A 20,709-nucleotide genomic window follows, 5' to 3' on the forward strand; every position below is an offset into this window, starting at 1 on the left:
TATAGAGGAATATAAGACTTACCTGTAATATGTATCATTTACCATATGACAGCAGTTTATTTTGTATATTACCAAGGAAATAGTATGTCTTATGAAAATAATGAGCTATCTGTGCATTATACATTCCCATCACTGATGCAGTTTAACACCGCAAAGTTAAAAAAACATCAGTGGTATCCCTTTTGACCAGAAAGGACTTGTAAACATGGTTGGGATAACACAATACAAAAGAAATAGACGTCATTTACAAAAAAGACAAGCTCTAACCTTCAAAACAAGAGACCTAGCACCTTTTTCCTCTAATGCTGTAGCTGCCATTACAAACTTACTGCACCAAATTCCTGCGACTTCCTTGCGTTTACCAGCATCGGCCCTGTGAGCGACACCGTCCACACACAACCTAACAGGAAAAGCCACTTCCTCTCCAGCAGACGGTACTCATAATACCATGACAACCATAACACAACCATAACACATCTTCGCAATATTATCTAGCACCTGCTATAATCGAAGCCGTAACAGTACACGTATCGTCAATGTCGGACTGCGTAGCGTAAAGCCTGCATTTGTGGGCAACAGATGGGCACTGCAGCAGGTGAGAGCATGATGCTCATATTCAGCCATCAAATGCTTATTCTTCAGTGAATTTCACAGATATCGCTCCTTTCAAGGCACAATTTTTGATTGTTATGATGCCAAATGCTAATTTAAGCAGAAACAGCATGCATTAATCATGGAGCACAATGAGAAACAGGCAGGAGGAATAACTCCCTGCGCAATATGGTTATGCCTCTCAACGCAGCAAGCAGATGCCGAGACAAGGAGACGAAAGACAAGGAGATTCCCTTTCGCCCGCACAGTACACGTACACACACACACACACACAGACTCACGCTTAAGTGGGGAGCAGGATGAGAAGGAGAGCGTCTTGTTGCTTGACTACCCACCTCTGCGATGCCTGATGCAGTGTGTCCTGCTCGGCGAGGCTGAAGAAGAGTTGGGTGTGTGCAGCCAGATTGCCTCCGCCGAGCGTCAGGAACGACTGCGAGAGAGAGAGAGGGAGGGAGGGGAGATGAGACGGGAATGGTGAGTGGGTTTATCCTCCACGCTACCCTGTCAATGTGTGTGCCTGTATGCCTGAGTGCATGAGTGTGCGCGTGAGAGGGGGCGGATGGGAAGGAGAGAGAGACCAAAGCAAGCGAGTATATGTGTGAGCAAGTCTCCCGAGACAATGCCGGAGAATAGAGACTGTGGAACACAGTAGATGCATTAAACGCAGGGTCCCTCCCTCTTACATCACTCGAACACAGCGCTCTGCACAGTCAGCGCAACATAACCATATGGAGGAACAACGGGTGCAAGGAGGAACAGAGAGAGAGAGAGAAGACAGCAGACACAAACAAATTTAAGCTAGCATGTTTAAAATGTCTTCATATAAACCCACTGCTAAAATGTGTTTGGACAGGTAAAGGGTTCTGGAAATGGCTCTACACTCATTTCTTCACCGTAATGTTGGACTTGATATTAGGTCGAAGGACACTGACTTATCTCGAAAAAATTTCAAAGATAACATTAAACAGCATTTGCAATGCATTTAGCTTCCATTATCAGGAAATGTATCCTTGTGAAACAGAACTTGTTGGGAAAGAACATACAGTGGGACATTATTTTCTCATTAAAACATTTTCTCATTTTAAATGCTTTTTGTAATTTTGACAGATTAAAAAAAATGGTTGTTAATTAAAATAAAAGGCATGGTTTCACAGACAGGGCTTAGATTAAGCCAGGATTAGGCCTTAGTTTAATTAGGACATTTATAAGGGTGGGAATCTCTAGGCACCTCACGATTCGATTACGATTCAGAGGGCAATGAGATGATAAAACAATTTTTTTCTATACAGATTTCTTTAGTGATGCTCCGATCAGCATTTTTGGGGCCGATCACCGATTACCGATCACCAAAATCATGATCTGCCGATTGCCGATCACTGCCGATCACAGAATGGAAATATGCTAGAGTCAAGAAAATCTTGAAGAACCACCAATATTTATTTAATTGTAGTTAGAAAACAAGATAACATAAGGCTACTGTTGGCCACCTTTTCCAAATAAGGCACAGTATAATTTTTCAAAACAAAGAGGGGTCAGACAGACTACAATGGCTGTAGTTGAGGAACTAACTACATCAGATCCAAAAAATAAAATAATGACAATGACATTTGAGGTTATTAAAACAGTAAGTCCCGCCCCTCGACTGCCAAAAATAAAAGTGTTCGAGCGAGCAAAATCAGCAGGCGAGAGGAGATCAAGCGCGAGAGTGTGGGGAATGATCATGCGCGCGCGCGAGGGCAGAGATGTCATGCGCCCGCGCAGGGTTTGAATGAGCTCGCGAGTTCCCGTTTATTCGCGCGTAGATCTGTTATCCTCTCGCGAATGTCATTTACCGCGCGCGCCAGCATCAGTTGTGCGCTCGTTTATAATTGCCATTGAATTGCCGTCATAGGAGAACTCATTTTGCCACTGTTAAGCAAGCTCTGCTCTGCTGTTGTGTTGCCGCGCATGCGGAAAAGTTGCGCGAGTTATTTACGTGATCGGCTTTTTTGATCAGCGCTTTTGGGGGTTGCCGATCAAGCTATTTTTTGCCAATATCGGCCGATCATGATCGGCGGCCGATCAATCGGAGCATCACTAGATTTCTTGTTTCTCACTGTGTGACTACTTGCTACTTTTAAAGCAAAGAATTTGTAATGATCCATAATGAATTTACTTCCAATATATTTTATTGATCAAACAAATGGAAGTGATTTGGCAATAAATGTTGCGATAGTTTGTAATTCGCTTTGCCTTTTCCGAGTTGGTTGGAAGCTTTTAAGGTTGTCCTGGTTTCCACGTCAGCGCTGTTTGATCTGACATGTGTGGTTTATAATAGAATTCTGCGCCGAATTGTAATGCTCCAAATTAGATCTTGCTGTGATGTTATTAATTCTGCGGTGAATTCAAACGCTTTCACACTGGATCTCCCAGGGCTGTGTAATAACAGTGTTGTGTGATTGAGATTGGCCCACGAGTAAACCTGTTCTGAGCTCGCGTTGCGCTAAACGTTCCGCGCAGCTCAAACGAATAGGGCGGTTTCGTTTCGTTTGCCGTTTGATGTTTCTCGTATGTAACAGAAGTTGCAGCTCTTATCAATTGGACAAAGTGGTGTCTCGTCACCCATTTGGTCGCAGTCTGGAGCCCTACTTGCATAAAGTGTGACTCTTGTCAAGGTCCTTTTTCCCTTCAACTTCATAGAAGCCAAAGTTACGCTAGATATTAATGCAGAGGGTGCCGGTCGGGTTTCTCGCTCAACCATCATGTGTCTCTGTTATGTGCACAGCTGCACGCTACAGATGTCCAGGCGCCTTTTGCGTTCCGTCAACATTACGTTACCAATTAACATTTAAATAATCGATTTTTGAAATTTGTGATTCGATTCAGAATCGTCCACGTCCGCATCGCGATGCATCTAAGAATCGATTTCCCCCACCCCTAGACATTTAAGTAGCTTTTATAAACGTGCCATAGAAAAAAGGAAAAGAAACTACTGGTGTGCATCTTGAGACAAAGCAATGGCACTGACATATTTTTAGATATGTCAGTGCAAGTTGCGTTCAGTTAAAACAGCTCAAACATGCTTAAGCCTTGTTTGTGAAACCTGGGGAAATTTTTTAAACGATCCCTATTACTACTATAGCACGGAATCCCTTATAAAAAATAGACTGTATCCAATGGTCCTGCCTTTCCTTTATTTCAGTTTCCGCACTATAGATAATCATCTCATTTTCCACACAGATTGTATTAACACATGTTTTATTATGAGACGCTTGCCCGGAGCCTTGGGGACTGCAGCAACTCTAGCATTGCAAACTACTGTGTCGCTGGTCCTTGGCTCACGTCCAGTTCATCCATACTACAGCAGATCTCTATGCCACCTTTCTTTTCCCATCTTTGCAGCTTGGAGACCATAAGGAAAGGAAACACCTCAACATTTAGCCGAAGCACTATGAGTGCTACGTAGAAGAGTGTAAGAATAAATGCATTCTGGAAGAAGAACACAGTAGTCTATTAAACATTCACAAATTTACGTGTATATTTTGTGTATATTTAGAGTGGCCTTTTACTGTGGCCAGCCTAAGGCACACCTGTGCAATAATCATGCTGTCTAATCAGCATCTTGATATGCCACACCTGTGAGGTGGATGGATTATCTCGGCAATGGCGAAGTGCTCACTAACACAGATTTAGACAGATTTGTGAACAATATTTGAGAGAAATAGGCCTTTTGTGTACAAAGATCTTTGAGTTCAGCTCAAGCAAAATGAGGGCAAAAACAAAAGTGTAGCGTTTATAATTTTGTTCAGTGTATAAATTCAATGCAGCAGTGTTTGGTGGACAAGTTATAACATTAAAAACCAATGAGGTTTCCTTTTAAATAGAAATCCATTAGCCATCATTTTAATAGGTCCAGCTCAAGAGGTTGTCTTCAGCCACATCAGGAAAGGAATAAACCCTTTTAAATAATTTAAATCTTTTGTTTAGCAAAATTGAACCACCACAGAAAATTCTGCAGGTTTCCCCGAAAACTATCTTATCAGTTATACATGTGATGGAAACTTCCTTTGCCTCAGAATGCCACACAACAACCCCAGCTACAATTACTACATGGGACAAGAACAAAGCTTACACATGAATGCCCTGAAGCATTTGTCAATACATTTCTCAAATAACAGCACATTGAACACCTTACACTGTTCTTTCCCTGACTCTTAGATTAAAGAGCACTTAGAAAAAGCAATAAATTGTCACAGCACCAATCAACATCCACAGCCTTCCCACTGGGATGTGCACTGGCATTCTCATGATGAAAAGAGAAGTATTTTCAATTCCTGCATGACTGCGTCCATTTCTCAGCTGGAAAACAATATTTTGAGAAAGGAATGAAGCATGTGAGCTCATTTTCAGCAAATTGCTGTAATTCTAAGAAAGATGTTTAACACAACCTTGACCTTGAAAAGATACAACAGTAAAGCGCATGCTGGGAACGACCAAGTCATTTTTGCCCATTAAGTGTAGAGTGTTCAAAGTCCAAGTCCCTCTAGCAATATAAATTTAGGAATTACATTTGCACAGCTAATATAATGATGATCATCGTACCATCTGACAGGTTTCTAATTAACCCCTGCAATTGAAAATGTCACGGAGATGAAATATGACAAATTACAGCAATCAACTATCCATAATATTTCAGAAAACACTGGATATCACATCACTCCAGGAAGCTCTATGCACATTAAGGGCATCACAAGGACAGGTGGAGAGAATATCAATGTCCCTTACACTAAGTAAAAAAAAAAAATTTTATTTACTCTGAAGTAGCACAAACATGCTCCTTTGCTCACGGTTTGAGACACCATTAAAATCAAACCATTACACTGGATAAGTGTTTCCTCTGTGTTGTTAACATCATAGTTGTTTGGACTTTCCTATTCTCACAGAATTAGAAAGATTATTAAAACTGTATAGTTATCGTCCTTGATGTGAATGAGCCTTAAAGGGATAGTTCACCCAACATTTTATGCATTTGGCAGACGCTTTTATCCAAAGTGACTTACATTGCATTTCAAGGCACACATTTACATTCTTATCAGTTCTTGCTTTCCCTGGGAATTGAACCCATGACCTTAGCGTTGCAAGCGCCAACGCTCTACTGTTTGAGATACAGGAAAGCCTAAATTTACTCATTTACTCACATAGTATGGAGAAAATAATACTATTGAAATCAACTGTTTGGTTTCCGACATTCTTCAAAATATCTTCTTTTGTGTTCAGCAGAAGACAGAAATTCATACAGGTTTGGAACAACAAGGTTGAGTATGACACAATTAAAAATTTTGAGTGAATTATCCTTTTAAGTGCTGGCCTTGTCCTAACCAACGGATATGGTTAACAGGGAAGATCCAATCAGGGAAGTCAGTAAACGCTCCCATAATTGCATCGCTGAACCAATGAATGACTCAGCCTGGCTAATAGCGCCACTCTTTGCCAGAGTCTAGCCGCCAGCTCTCTACTGTACAGCTACTCAAGCAGGAAAATGTGCCGCAAAATATGCTAATATTCCAGAAATATCTCAGAGCAAGAGAGTGGAATTAAATGTCCATCTTTTCTAGATGAATTCCCATTATTACAATGCCTCCATCGTGCATTCTTCAAGGGCAATCCTCAACTATGCAAGCTATTATATATCACATACACTGTGGTACCAGCAATACTCTTTGTGCTGGATTGGTGTGCAATGTTACTCTTTTGTTTGGATGACTCCTGGCAGTCCTCTAGTCCCAAATGCAGCTTGTTAAAAGATGAGTAAGACAGTGGTTTCTATTTATACACTGGTTTGCAGCGCTGCAGTGGAACGGAGCAGAGGCCTGCAAAAAAAAAAAAAAGAAAGAAAAAAAAGAAAGAAAAAGATGCACTTTCATGCAGCCTGTGAGGAGAACTCTTGCCTCTTTACTCACCTTCCTGTTCCTGCACTTGAGTTTAGAGAAGCACATTCACATGTGGCTTGAGGGGCGGTCTCAAATAACTGCAGCCCAGCTGAAGTGTGAAAGCAGGGGAAGCCAGATTAAAAAAAAAATTTGACAAAGCAAGTGCATTTCTCCACCTGCCAAACAGTTTGGACTGATTGCTGGTTTTTTTTTACCATTAAATAAATACAAAAAAGTGAGAATGTTCTAACTTTATACAGCATTCTATTGTAGCAACTTAAAAAAGGTTAAATTATCACTTCTAATAATTATATTCATTCATCCACCCTGTGTAAAGACCATTTTCACACTACACTGCCAGCAACAAAATTACCAGAACACATTCACTTTAAAGGGGTGGTTGATTATGATTTCACTTTTTTAACTTTAGTTAGTGTGTAATGTTGCTGTTTGATCATAAACAACATCTGCAAAGTTACAACTCTAAGTTCAAAGCAAAGGGAGATATTTGCTTTTAAAGAAATTGCTTTTTAAAGACTACAACAAACGGCTGGTAGGAACTACACGACATTCAACCCTAAAATGTACATAACCCCCACCCCCGGAACATGATTTATAGATTATCAAGACAGAATATGCTAATCAATGACTAGAAGATAACTACACATAAGCTACATAAATTCACTAACTAATCATTCAGAAATGTCCTGTTGCTTCTACATGTTGTCACTTCTTCTTGAGTCTCTCCATCATTATCTGACTCCGGTTTGAACATAAAAAAAATAAAATAAAATAAATAATAATCATTTAAAAGGACACAAGCTGTTGTAGCTCCGCCCCGTGTGCTGGGAGTAGCAGCTCATTTGCATTTAAAGGGACAGACACAAAAACGGTGCGTTTTTACTCACCCTCAAAAAGTGACAATTTTAACATGCTATATTAAAATATCTGTGGGGTGTTTTGAGCTAAAACTTCACATACACACTCTGGGGACATCAAATACTTATTTTACATCTTGTGATTATGGCATTATACCACCCCTTTAAAAGAGAGCTTCCAGCAGTATATGAGCAACTATAGCAGACAGGATGTGGCCGAATCCAGAAACTCGAAGAAAAGTAATTTTTCATGCAAATTGTCAAAATGCAGAGAATCTTGTTCCAGCAACTACCAATGAGAGTGAAGACATCCTTGTTGTGTGAGCATGTGCAATCTTTTAGTATGCATTCGTACTTCACCGCAGTATCCAACTGCATCAGGCATTGCTAGTCACCACATTATGTTGGCTGCTCATTAGCATAAAGTTTGCATTTGCATAACTGTCACATCACCAGTGTCGATAATGAACCCTTATTGCAAATTCTTAATTCTCACTTAACATTATTGATGTTTGCTTGGGTTGCTGCAAATCTACAAATCAGTGTGAACGCCTCTTGAGTGCATTTCAGACAGATTAATTCAAGTCTGGCCAAAAATCCAGGTATATCACGTCAGCAAATGTGCAAAACTCTCCTCAATATCCTTGAATGCATTCCTATAGTTCAAAACAGTAGCGTTAGACACCAAGGTCATTGGTTCGATTCCTAGGGAAGGCATGCATCCTTGAATGTAATCTAAGTCACTTTGTATAAAAGCTGGCAAATGTATAAATGTAATGTAAATGGTTAATGTGCATATGTTTTCTAAGGCAATTCCCTCATACATAAAAAAAAAAAAAAACACACCATGATAACCATAATTTCCACCAAAACACCACAACACAGTGTTTGTTATTTTAATTAAACTAACTTGGTATTAGCCAATGTCATCAAACATTAATAATAAACTAAATGAAATATTATTTCACCGTCTAAGTAAGCTGTAACGTTATCATGTTTTACAGTAGTAACAGTAAAAAGGGTGTTTTAGAGTAAACTATAGTAACCATGGTAAATACTGGTAAAGGGTGATGCGAAGGATATTCTACAAAACCCATTTCTACTTAGAGTATAAATCACATTTAAAAGATGGTAAACAAAAAGCTGGCATGTTTTTAGTATTATTATTATTATTATTATATGGAAGCAGATGCTGACTCCCGCAGATCCAGATGCTGCTCATCAAAATCAAAAGTGAGACAATAAACCAGCTAAATAGAAGGCGAATAGTAAAATAGGCTACAACATAAAGTAGTTGTTTATCATTTCCGAACTTTATAAGCTGTAGCCTGACATAAAGTCCTCATATACATGCATAGAGAACGGCAGTTTAACGTCATTATATGAAATATTCAGAGATTTACCGCAGCAAAAAAGTCTCTAGTCGTGATTTTTCTTGCATAACAGACGTTAAACATGGATATCATATCTTATTCTTACCTTGCAGAGGGATAAGGGTTCATTAAATATGACGGCTTTTCGATTTTCACCTTTAAAAACTGCTTTTTATGGGATGTCGCGCGGTCGTTCAGTCAGAGTGACGTTGGTCAAGCTGCAACGAATGACTTTTTTTTTTTTGCCGCTTTCACAATCTCGCCACGCGCTACAAAAGAAACACTCGCGCTGCGCAGGGACGCTCCTATTGGCTGGTTGAGACGCACCGCGACAAGACAGCGGCGGTTGATTGGTTGGCCTTGCAGTACGTCACTGGAAATATGTTACAAACGACCAATAGTTGTTCAGGCCTGATCAATACACTATCCTCAAACTATGCGGTGCATTAAAGACGAATAGATTAAATATTTTAATCGATGTTTTAAAAATGCACACACACATATATTTGCTGTTGTGGCGTCAAAATACTCAAGATTATAACAAGCAACACAGATATTTATCTATTAATGTCAAATGTAGAAGTTGAGACTTCATGAGTTTAACGCATTATACTTTATTCTGGTACAGAAGTTTACAAGTGCAAAGCAAGAAAACTAGGAATCTGACAGAAAGCTGCAAAAAAAAAAAAAAAAAAAAAAAATTTTTACTTTAATTGCCATTTAGATAATCTATGGCCAGTCTCCAATAATTCTCTTCAAATATATTTAAGTAATTTCATTAAATATTAATATTTCTATGCATCAGAAAAAAAAATCACATTCTAAGCCAATTAAATTAAACTCCCTTTCATATTGGCAGAGCAGTACAATTGTAAATGCAACTTTAAACAGTGTGGATCTTCACAGTCTGATGATTAGTCTTTCAGGATGAGCGGGGCTTTGACTTGGGCAGCGACGTCTGCACCCATGAGCTCCTCCACTATAGTCAAGGCAAACTCAAAGCTGGTGCCTGGCCCTCTGCTGGTGATCACGTTTCCATCCTTCTGAACTCGAGCCTCTGAATATTTATAATGATCTAGAAGAAGAACACAAAATAATTCATTTGGCTAAAGATATCACCACAGTCTACAAGTACAAACTTTGTTCTCCTGCTGCAAAATACTTTGGCTGTTTGTCTGCATGAGATGCCATACTACTTTTACATTGAACATAGTTTGTAAACTGTGCATACACAGAAATCCTGGATGACCAATAACATTTATAGATATATGCAGTAGCCTACTTAATATTATATACATATCACAATGCAATAAACAGTTTGCCAATACATTTCCAGTAAGAGCAGTGCATATTATGCATTAAGACATGGTAAAATTCCTTTCCAAACACTGACATTGTTACTTATAATTTTCCAACACTTGTCATTGTGCGGTTCCCTACAGCACCCTCTGTTGGATGTTGATCTTGTGATCTTTTCCATGACATGCCTTTCAAGTATGCACGTTTCCATCACTGACATCAATTCTTGTGAGAAAATGACTAGGTATGCATAGAGACATTACCTCCAGCCATCATCTTGTCCTTGGCACCTGGATGAGTGGTAACTGTGCTGCCATACGCAATACCGTGAGCCAAAAGTGCCGTCGGGCCTGCAACAGGTAAAAAAAATGATATAAAGTTAGATAATCACTTATGCTTTCTCTTAAAAGTAGGAAATAATGAAGAAAATAATGATCCTGTTATTCTTATTTTTTGGTGGTGTTGCTGAAGTCTGAAAATAAGTCATGATTTAGTGTTCAGTGCCAGTGCTTAACATGGTGTTCATCATACCACCATCAGCCAAACATCAAAATATTATTATCCAAAATTAACCAGGTATACAATTTCCATCTAATTCTGCAATCCGCATTGGAAGAACGAACGGAAGGAAGGACAAACAGGGTCTAAAAATAACAACAGCCGAATTTGCAGCCCTGACTGTGCACTAAGCTCATCTGAACATTAATGAAAAGAGAGCTCTTAACTATTGATTGTGCACTTTGGCAGACGCCCAGTGCGGTCTAGTGATTACACTTTCTCTGGCAGGACGTCTGCTGACCGATCTGACCCTGGCATCTACTGTTACAGGTCTTGCTTGTCAGAAGCTCAGTGCACAAAAGGAAATAAAAGACAGGCAGGTATAATAGACCTTTATGTCCCAATCACAGTCTTAAAGGGTATCAGAGCCTCACTACATGGAACATACTGCATTTGAATAGTCAAGCTTGCTCGCAAAATATCACGACCGTAAGGCACGTTCAGGGTTATTATCGTTAACTAAAGCTAAAACCAGAGCCGTAAAAATCCTTTTCATTACTTGAAATAAAACAACTATTAACTAAACATTAATAAAATAAAATAAAATAAAATAAAATAAAATAAAATAAAATAAAATAAAATAAAATAAAATAAAATAAAAAATAAAATAAAATAAAATAAAATAAAATAAAATAAAATAAAATAAAATAAAATAAAATAAAAAACTTATTTTAAATTAGCTAGGTTTCAAGACAGTGTACTGTATATTGAACTTGAAGTACTATATAATATACCTAAAAATAAATAAAATAAAACTTAGAATAGACATTAATAGACACTATTCATTATAAATAGTTTTTTCATATACTGATTGGCTTCATCACTGTCTCCTCTCCACCAGTAAGCTGGTGTGTGGTGGGCGTTCTGGCGCAATATGGCTGCCGTCGCATCATCCAAGTGGATGCTGCACATTGGTGGTGGTTGAGGAGATCCCCCTTCTATGTAAAGCACTTTGAGGTCTCAGAAAAAGCGCTATATAAATGTAACGAATTATTATTAAAAATATAATATAAATGACACACACACAAAAAAAAAAAAAATCACTAAAACTTTAAAATGGAATATATATATATATATATTATAATAAAAAAACTGGGAAAAGAAAACCCACTGGGCATTTATGGCATTGCAACATAATATATTTTTGTTCCCAAAATATAAAAAATAAAAATGGACGAAGAGCCTATGTCCTCGAAATGTTACCACTTGTGTGTGAGTCTATCATTACATTTTTCATATTTTTTGAGCAGCGGTGTGCCGACTTTTTTTCCCTTTTTTATTAATTTCCTTGTTGAGCACCCAATTTGAGCAACATATTGCTTTGCTGTGGATGTGCGTGCTTAGGATCTGATTTTACATTGTTCCCAACATATAACAATAATTTATGTGGATATATATACACATATATGTGTGTGTGTGTGTGTGTGTGTGTGTGTGTGTGTGTGTGTGTGTGTGTGTGTGTGTGTGTGTGTGTGTGTGTGTGTGTGTGTGTGTGTGTGTGTGTGTGTGTGTGTGTGTGTGTGTGTGTGTGATATAGAAGTTCAGTTTGTCAACTATTAGGAGTACCCTAGCATACAGCATATAAAGGTTACAGACGAGTTAAAACCGAGTTAATGTTCCACGAGTTAAAACCGAATTGGGAAAAAATGCTTTTTCTTATTTAGCACCTTGGGGGTGGAATAATCTACAAAAAGAGCTAAAGTTAGAAACTCTTATTTCCATAAATGAATTTAAAACTACTGTAAAGAGTGTTGTGATGGAGACATGTTCTTGTTTTTCTTAAGAGTCTCATTGTGTTTTATATTTTTATTTTTAACATTTTGTACTTTTTTTTTTTTATCGTGAAAATGTAATTTGGTGTTTGTTATGTATGCATTTGTTGTGATTTGGCTGCTACCTTGGCCAGGTCTCTCTTGTAAAAGAGATTCTGAATCTCAATGGGACCTCCTGGTTAAATAAAGGTATAAATAAATAAATACAGACATGGACTGAAGCTAAAAAACTTGGATGCAGATTTCAAATTAGACAGTGTAATTACCAGAGAAATTGTGTCTGCTAATTTAATCTTGCCAATGTAATCATGCATTCTGAATTCCCGACTATATAGACTCCGTTTTAAAGGTATTCCACGGCACTAAAAGAAGCCGTTTGCTGTTCAGAACAGATCTCTTTAGGGACATCTGCCGTTTTCTGGGACGCCTTCCACTCTCCTGCGCTCTCTACGGCCACATGGGCTCACTGTCCTCATTCACCACGTCCTTCACAAGCCCTTGAACAGCTGATAGCACACGTCTCGGTGTTCAATACGCTTCCAAATGAAGATGGACGTGCTTAATACTGCCAATTATTACAACTCATTATCCTCATAATTTGTATTTCAGATTTTTAGTTTTACAGATCGGCAGTCATAATTATAATCCAGTGAGCTGTGAGCATCATATTGACATAGATATGTGGCACAGAAATCTTCCAGAAATTATCCAGACGGTTCAGGTGTACAAACGGGGGCAAAGGCCCTCAGGGAAATTCATACTGGAGGAAAAGGGTAATATACGACTTCTCTTCCCCCGACATTTTGCATAATGGAGCAGCACTGAAACAGTTGAAATAAATGATGTTAATTCAGGGAAAGGTTAATGTGCGCACAGAGGTCACGATATGAAGATTACCTGCACAGATTGCAGCGATCAGACCCTTCCTGCCCTCCTGGTCCTTCAACACCTCTTTCACAGCGGGAGACTACAAAACACGCGCACACACACACACACACACACATATAATATGCATTACTGAAATCACTGTCACACTGTCACAACATCTCTTGAATTTACATGATTATGCAATGTTTGCATTTCACAATACGTCCGCATCTCTAACCTCAGCAAGATGACTCAAAGATGTTTTCTATTTATTTGAGGGACACGGCATAATGTTATGCAAGATGTGCATGGCGTTAAACTCTCCTATGGAATCCGTTCAACCGTTAAATACACATAATTAAAACGTATTTGTACCTCAGAAAGGTTCTGAGCTCCGAGCAAACCTCCAGGCAGAAGCACGACATCATATGGACCCTGTCAGAAAAATGACATGCATCTGCATTCGGCGGAAAACCAGGAACGTTTTCATTATCAAGATTGTTATAAAGCTGATGTGCATTTGTACATGTCAAGGGTAAACTGAAAATGTTTAAAGAAAGTCTAGTTTAAATCGAGTTATAACAATTTAAATTAAATTAGAATGGTAACCAATGGTATGGGTTTCCTGGCAATGCATTATTTATCCAGTAGATGGAGACAGCACTCCATTCACCTTCATCTTCATTCAGCACAAATCAGTTCACAGAAGAAGTGAGATTTAGTCTGATATTGAATTCAGAAGAACAGCAGCTACTTATGATGATCTCTAGACAACTTTGAAGTTATGGGGACCGAGCTAAAGCCGAACCTGTTTGCGGGCGTCCTCCAGACTGGAGTCGGGACAGATCATGACCTCACGGCTGCATTGCACTGGCTCTTTACCCGCCAGACCGGCCACAGTAACAGCAATCTGAGAGAGAGAGAGAGATGAGGGGCATATCTGTGTAATAGTTGGCATTTGACAAAATCATACATATAAAGCCAAACCTAATTGTGAAATTTGCTTAAGATTGAATGATGTATAAATAAGAGATTTTATGTTTCTGCTTTTTTTTTATCAGTATATTTTTACATTTGAAACTAATGTGAAACTTTTGCTTTTTTTTGTTATAATATAACATGCAAGTTTACAGGACTTACTTTTACAGGATATATCATTATTAAAATTACCCCCCCCCCCCCCCCACCCACACACACACACACACACACACACACACACACACACACACATATATACATATATATACATAGATAGATAGATAGATAGATAGATAGATAGATAGATAGATAGATAGATAGATAGATAATATTAAATAATGTTTAAAATGTAATTTATTCCTGTGATCAAAGCTGAATTTTCAGCATCATTACTCCAGTCTTCAGTGTCACATGATCCTTCACAAATCACTCTAATATGCTGATTTGCTGCTCAAGAAACATTTATGATTATTATTAATGTTAAAAACAGTTGTGCTGCTTAATATATTTGTGCAAACTATGATAAGTTTTTTCCAGGATTCTTGAAAAAGTTCAAAATAACAGCATTATTATTATTATTTTGAAAACAGAAATCTTTTCTAACATAACAAATGTCTTTACTGTCACTCTTGATCAATATAATGCATCCTTGAATAAAGTTTCACCTTCTACCAAAAAAGTACTTATAAAATCTGATTATGTAATAATGTCACAGTCCAGTTGACTCTCTGCAAACTTTGGCATTTACACAGTGGCAGCTCAGAGTCTGGCGGCAGCAGTGTGTGTGTGTGTGTGTGTGTGTGTGTGTGTGTGTGTGTGTGTGTGTGTGTGTGTGTGTGTGTGTGTGTGACCATATACAGTTGCACATGAGCAACATCCATGCAAAAGAAACACCTGATCACTGCATTCACTTAAAGAACACCGCAAAAATGAAGAGCATGCATAATATATAACTAGATGCCCACAGACATGCATTCAGTGGCACTCAATATAACATGTGTGTGTGTGTGGTACAGACCCCCGCTCTGCGCATGACATCCACCGGGATCACCGTCTCCATCTCCTCCGCTCCCTTCGCCAGAATCACTAGAGCTCTTTTACCGGCCATTGCTGTGAGTCCGAGGGCCTGTGTCTGTGTCTGTCTGCAATTCAATATAACCCCACTCACGTATCACACATTTATTATAAAATGTGTTTCCGGGTCTAGTTACTTGTGGGGAACTACTAGGCAAAATAAAAGTCCTCTTATATTCTTCTTGAATATACAGTTAGTGCATTCATTTATTATATTCTTACGTTTAATCATGTACAGACAAAATATTATTGTCATAATATAATCATGCGTATTAAATCACAAAGAAAAAAAAGCTTTGTTTATTTTTATTTTACAATAAAAAAGTAATTATTACAAAATACTACAGACTGTATCATTATCTGAGGGGTGAAAATCAATTTTATTAAAAAAAAAGTCACCATATAGATGGATGAAAATGTAGGCCCATTAGCCTAAATATACCCTAAAATGCATAGTGTTCATTATCTGATTTATTTTCAGTTATGGAAGGAAAACTAGAATAATAACGACAGATCAATATTACCTGAATAAAAGTGTTCCTTGTGTATTTTATATCTGTTTGGATCTCCTGAGAAAAAAAATTAGAGGTGGATATTCTTAACTTTTAAACAACAGGGGAATATATCCACAGTAATGTTACATTTGAAGAGTTTCACTTGGGTTAAAGGGTTCAACCAAAAATGAACATTTGTCATTACTTACTCTCCCTCAAGAATTTCTTTCTTCTGCTGAACACAAAAAAAAGATACTTTGAATAATGTTGTAAACCAGACAGTTTGCGGCACCCATTGACTTCCATAGTATGGGGAAAAATACCATGAAGTCTTTGGGTGCCGTAAACCATCCCTTTAATGTTTGTTTATTTATTTAAACTTAAAATAACTTAAGTAAATGTTATTTGCTTTTAAAATGGTAAAACATCACTGTTAAAAGCCAGTGCAGGTATTTCTGGAGAAATGTAGCTCTTTGGCCACTAGAGGACGCTATAGACCATTGTATTTGTAACCGCATTCAGTGTCATAATCACCTATGAGCAACAAAAATGTTGACACCAGATGCAAATTTCCAATATTTTCAAAATAATTGTATCATGAATGTGTTGATTTTAATAAAATGTAGATGAAGGTTGGACTGCTCCAACGCCCAGTGCAAAATTATCTAAATCCTGCACCCTAAAAAGAAGTAGCCTACAAGTCTCAAGCTGTTACAGAAAAAGCATCTGGAGATTCCATATTTGGACCGTGATATATAATGCATCAGTCAGAAGGACACACACTGCGCAGGGTCCTGGCTGAGGCCTGTTTGTTGCGTGCCTGTGTGCAAATCCAGCAGGGAGAGGTGATTACCAGCATATGCAACTGGGATCAACTGAGCTCACCCTACATAGTAGCACTAGCTTATTTTCCCTCTTTATTTAATTATTTCCCCAACTCTTTACCCAAGAAGTGTATAGTGTGCCTGTGCTGTAAATACAAAATGGCAATTAAAGTTGTTTGTAAAACAGGTGACCCTGGTATCCTGAGGGATTAGGCTTTGAAACACTGGCGATGTGGAGTCGCCCGCTGAACCATCTGTGCACAATCCTCAACATACTCTCTGCTGGCAGCCGCTCGCGCTGGTTAAGATGCACTGACACATTCTCAAGACAAAAGAGAACATCCTTGAGTTTGGACTCAACACAGCTTCTGCTGTCGCCTTGTAAAACAGGCCTAGCAGAGTTATGCGTGCTTACGCTGGGTTTGGAGTTTAATTGTTCTCCCTGAAAATAAGGGTTATTGCACCAAAACAGTCTTAATTTAGTGTCCATGACTACTTTCAATCTCTCTGATTTTACAGTTAAGACTTCTATATGTAAATGACATCTGTTACGACTGGCTCCTCATCCAGCGGCGCGGTCTGAGTTGTTTATGCTTTTATTCAGCAAGGACGCATTAAATTGATCAAAAGTGACAGTAAAGACATTTATAATGTTACAAAAGATTTCTGTTTCAAATAAATGCTGTTCTTTTTAACCTTAAAAATATTCTTGAAAAAATCAGTTATTACAGTTTCTACAAAAGTCTGTTTTCAACACTGATAATGATGAAAATGAGCAGCAAATCAGCATATTAGAAACATTTCTGAAGGATCATGTGACACTGACGACTGGAGTAATGCTAGCTTTGTAATTTAAAAATAAATTACATTTCAAAATATATTAAAATAGAAAGTTGTTATTTTAAATTGTTATAATATTTCACAATATTACTGTTTTTACTGTGTTTTTGATCAAATAAATGCAGCCTTGGCGAGATTTCTTTCAAATACATAAAAAAAAATCGAACTGACCCCAAACTTTTGAACCATGTGTTTATGTTTCAATAACTATTCAAAAATGTGTTTCGGTAATAATTAGCCAATTCTTGTTTTCAAAATATGGACTGGAGAGAAAGTTTTGAAATTGAAATTCATGTCAGAGTGATTTTATTTACAACATGACAGGCTTTTGCACCAAAACTACATTTCCCATCAGTCTCTGTGGCAGCAGGGGAAGGATGAAATACAGTCATCTAAAATATCAATTAAACACCTAATCTGCATACTTTGCTCTTTATTATGGTGGCACTAATGCTAAAAAAGGTTCTGTGTTGGTCAGCAAGTGAAAAAAGAGAGAATCAAATATAAAATTGCACAGGACAGAAACCCAAACATAGAGGCCATGGTGATGTCAGCAGAAAAGGAAAGTCTCTTCAGACTTTTCTCCGGCATCACATGCATATGAATCGTGCAGTAAAGTCCAAGAACACACATTTAGAAAGTAAATAGAGCCGGTTTAATGTTGACTTTTAGTTTAACGCATAATCTGTTTAAACAACTCTGCTTTTCTCTTCTCTGATTTACAACTCAACAAGCATGTCATCAGGCTGCAAAGACGCAACTTTTCAATCGAGGTTCAGTCATGGAGCGGAAAGGAAATGTGAGCAGATTCAAACTTCCACATTCAGTCTGTTTCCAGTTAGCCGTGTGTGTGGACTTCAGGAAGAAGTCGAGGAAGCTCAAAATGGTGCGTCGCTGGCACTCTCGAAAACCTCCCAGAGTCATGTCCCACAAACACACAGCTTAAGAGGAGTAATGCAAAACACATTTACTGCTGAAACAAATGTAGAACAAGGGATGAGAACAAGTGTGCTGGGCCTTTCATCTGGGTTTGGCAGCAAACACAGCTCTTCTTATTTCCTTCTGATATAGCAGTCTGATACGATCCTACTCATCTGCGATCAGATCGTCTGACTGACGCAGGAGCGTAAGGGCCCTTCGTGCAATTAAAGGAACATGCTTTATTATCTGCCAGACCCTCTGCAGACTGAAGCTTTATCTAACGCTGCGCAGAGGTTCCCGCTCAAACCTCAGGGGCTTCTGGAATGTTCCCACTGGGGATTCTTTAATACTGAGGATTTTTTCCTCCTTTAAAGAAGGCAACCAACAGATGCAAGAAGTCAGGGAATCCCACAAATTCTTGTTTGTCACTGAGTAATCCTGTTACCAGCCCTGTGAATATGAAACGGTGTAAACATGAAAATAAACACTTTCTTTTTTGCCTTTTTATTTATTTATTTATTTATTCCAGAGGGGTGAGCATGCACATGAAGACCGTGCTTCTATATAGGAGACAGACCTGTGTGACATCTGCATCAGACGGCGGAGGAATACACACAATGTTATAGCTTGACAAGTGCTGTACTGTATCTCAGGCTGCTAAAGTGCATATAACTTTTCAATTGCATATCATAAGTACATATTTACAGATCAAAACAGCTCACTCATTTTCCTGAACATCCATGCACATCCCAATGGCCCAGGTATACAGTACATGAGTACATATTTACATTTTCTTAACATATTTTCTCATCCCAACCGTAAGCACATATTTAAAAAAATATATAGCCTACATTTACTCAGTGCAACCATAATGATTGTGTGTACTGGGTGGTTACCAGGGCATTTCTGCACAAATGGTTTTCTGGTGTTTGATTTGAGGAATCATGCATAACACAAATGCTTCAAAGTTAAAAAACTTTAATATTAAACCATTTTAATCCTATAGGCTTTTCATTTAAGGATGTTGAGGTCTGCACAGACACCAGACAATAAAAAGTGATTTGGTAACATGCATGTCACTTTTTTATGCACAAATGTTACATCATTACTTCTTGAGTGTATGTCATTGATTTTTTTTATTAGTGATGATTGACTTGCAAACACTGCTAACTTTTCAGTCATATCTACCAGGTGAATGATTTAATGTGCAGTAATCATAATGAACAATCCAGATGTTGTCAGTCTAAAAGATGCACTGGTAGTAACTCACAATAATTTGTGACATTCATTGCCATTTACCGTTAAGAGCTTTGAGTCCATTTTTCTTCAAAGCAGTCAAAGTCAGCTCAGATAAAGTGCATTGCATTAACACCTGGTATCTTAGTTGTCTGTCCGTCCCATGCATATATGTTAATATGTCTTTCTAACACACACACCCACACACACGACATGATTTCAAATGCATGTGCTGCTCCCAGGCCATGGGTGCACGGAGATACGTGCGCGGCCTGTAGACTGTAATACTCCCGGTGGGATTTGAAGGTTCCACTCTCCTTTTGCTTTCATTAGCTCATAATAACACACAGGGCCTATCTTCAAACACAGCACGCTGATGACATGCAGACCTGAAGCAGGGCCCTATGGGGGCCAGCGCTCCGAGGTGGGTGTAACAAATACGGGGATTATTAGAGTGTAGAGCGGCTGACGCTGGTGCCCACCAGCTGAGCCCATCCTCGGCTTATCTTCACAAACGTGGCCCTCCGGTTCAGACAGCTGGAGGTGTAGAATATGCCAGGGCTTTTGCTTGAGCACCTATTTAATGATTTTCTATTGATTTTTAGGGGCAATAGTGAGTGGGATAATCCACAGCTACGGGGAGAACATGCCACTAATTGCACAAGAGTACATATCTATAAGTCGCCAGGAATGTTTCTGTGATTTGTCACTTCATACATTTTTTTTTTTTTTTTTTAAGTTTTATTAAAAAATGTACAGCTATAGGGAAATGCAAATGAGATCTTTTTAATGTCTTAATCGTTTCTCTAGTGAAAGTTAAAATGGGGAATTTGGCTTCAGTTTGGCCTCCTGAGTAAAAACACCTCTGGAGTCTCGAAAAGAGCTCAGATAAACTCAGTATGACATGAGATCTCAATACTAACAGCAAATTCTTCACACTTCATTATCTGAGCTTTTCCATTCACATCAATAAGCTAAAACGTGCATTGCTATTGATCACACTTCTAAGACAGTGCTGAGAATATCATATTTAACTTTTGTGGCTCATATGATACAGGAGGAGAATATGAAACT

At 38.3% G+C, this 20,709-nt stretch overlaps 2 protein-coding genes across 3 annotated transcripts in view; both read right to left on the bottom strand.

Annotated features, from left to right (window-relative positions):
* Positions 1 to 1,692, bottom strand: part of kcnab2a (potassium voltage-gated channel subfamily A regulatory beta subunit 2a) — a 103,765-nt gene extending 102,073 nt beyond the window's left edge. Inside the window, exon 1 of one of the 2 annotated variants that reach the window (XM_082155934.1) lies at positions 948 to 1,692. The gene's annotated coding sequence lies outside the window, so the exon portion shown is untranslated. The remainder of the gene's footprint in view (positions 1 to 947) is intronic. The other variant, XM_082155935.1, reaches the window with a different exon arrangement.
* A 7,674-nt stretch (positions 1,693 to 9,366) lies between these two features.
* On the bottom strand, positions 9,367 to 15,449 carry park7 (parkinson protein 7). Its single transcript, XM_082156010.1, has 6 exons — positions 15,265 to 15,449; positions 14,077 to 14,178; positions 13,644 to 13,703; positions 13,299 to 13,368; positions 10,335 to 10,421; positions 9,367 to 9,847 (listed from the first exon to the last, which is right to left on the bottom strand). The coding sequence occupies exons 1-6, from the start codon at positions 15,352 to 15,354 to the stop codon at positions 9,687 to 9,689; spliced, it is 570 nt and encodes a 189-aa protein (XP_082012136.1). The 5' UTR covers positions 15,355 to 15,449; the 3' UTR covers positions 9,367 to 9,686.
* Between the last annotated feature and the right edge of the window lie 5,260 nt (positions 15,450 to 20,709).

This window comes from Leuciscus leuciscus (assembly GCF_965113295.1).
Source record: "Leuciscus leuciscus genome assembly, chromosome: 23".
In the NCBI taxonomy this organism is placed as follows: domain Eukaryota; kingdom Metazoa; phylum Chordata; class Actinopteri; order Cypriniformes; family Leuciscidae; genus Leuciscus; species Leuciscus leuciscus.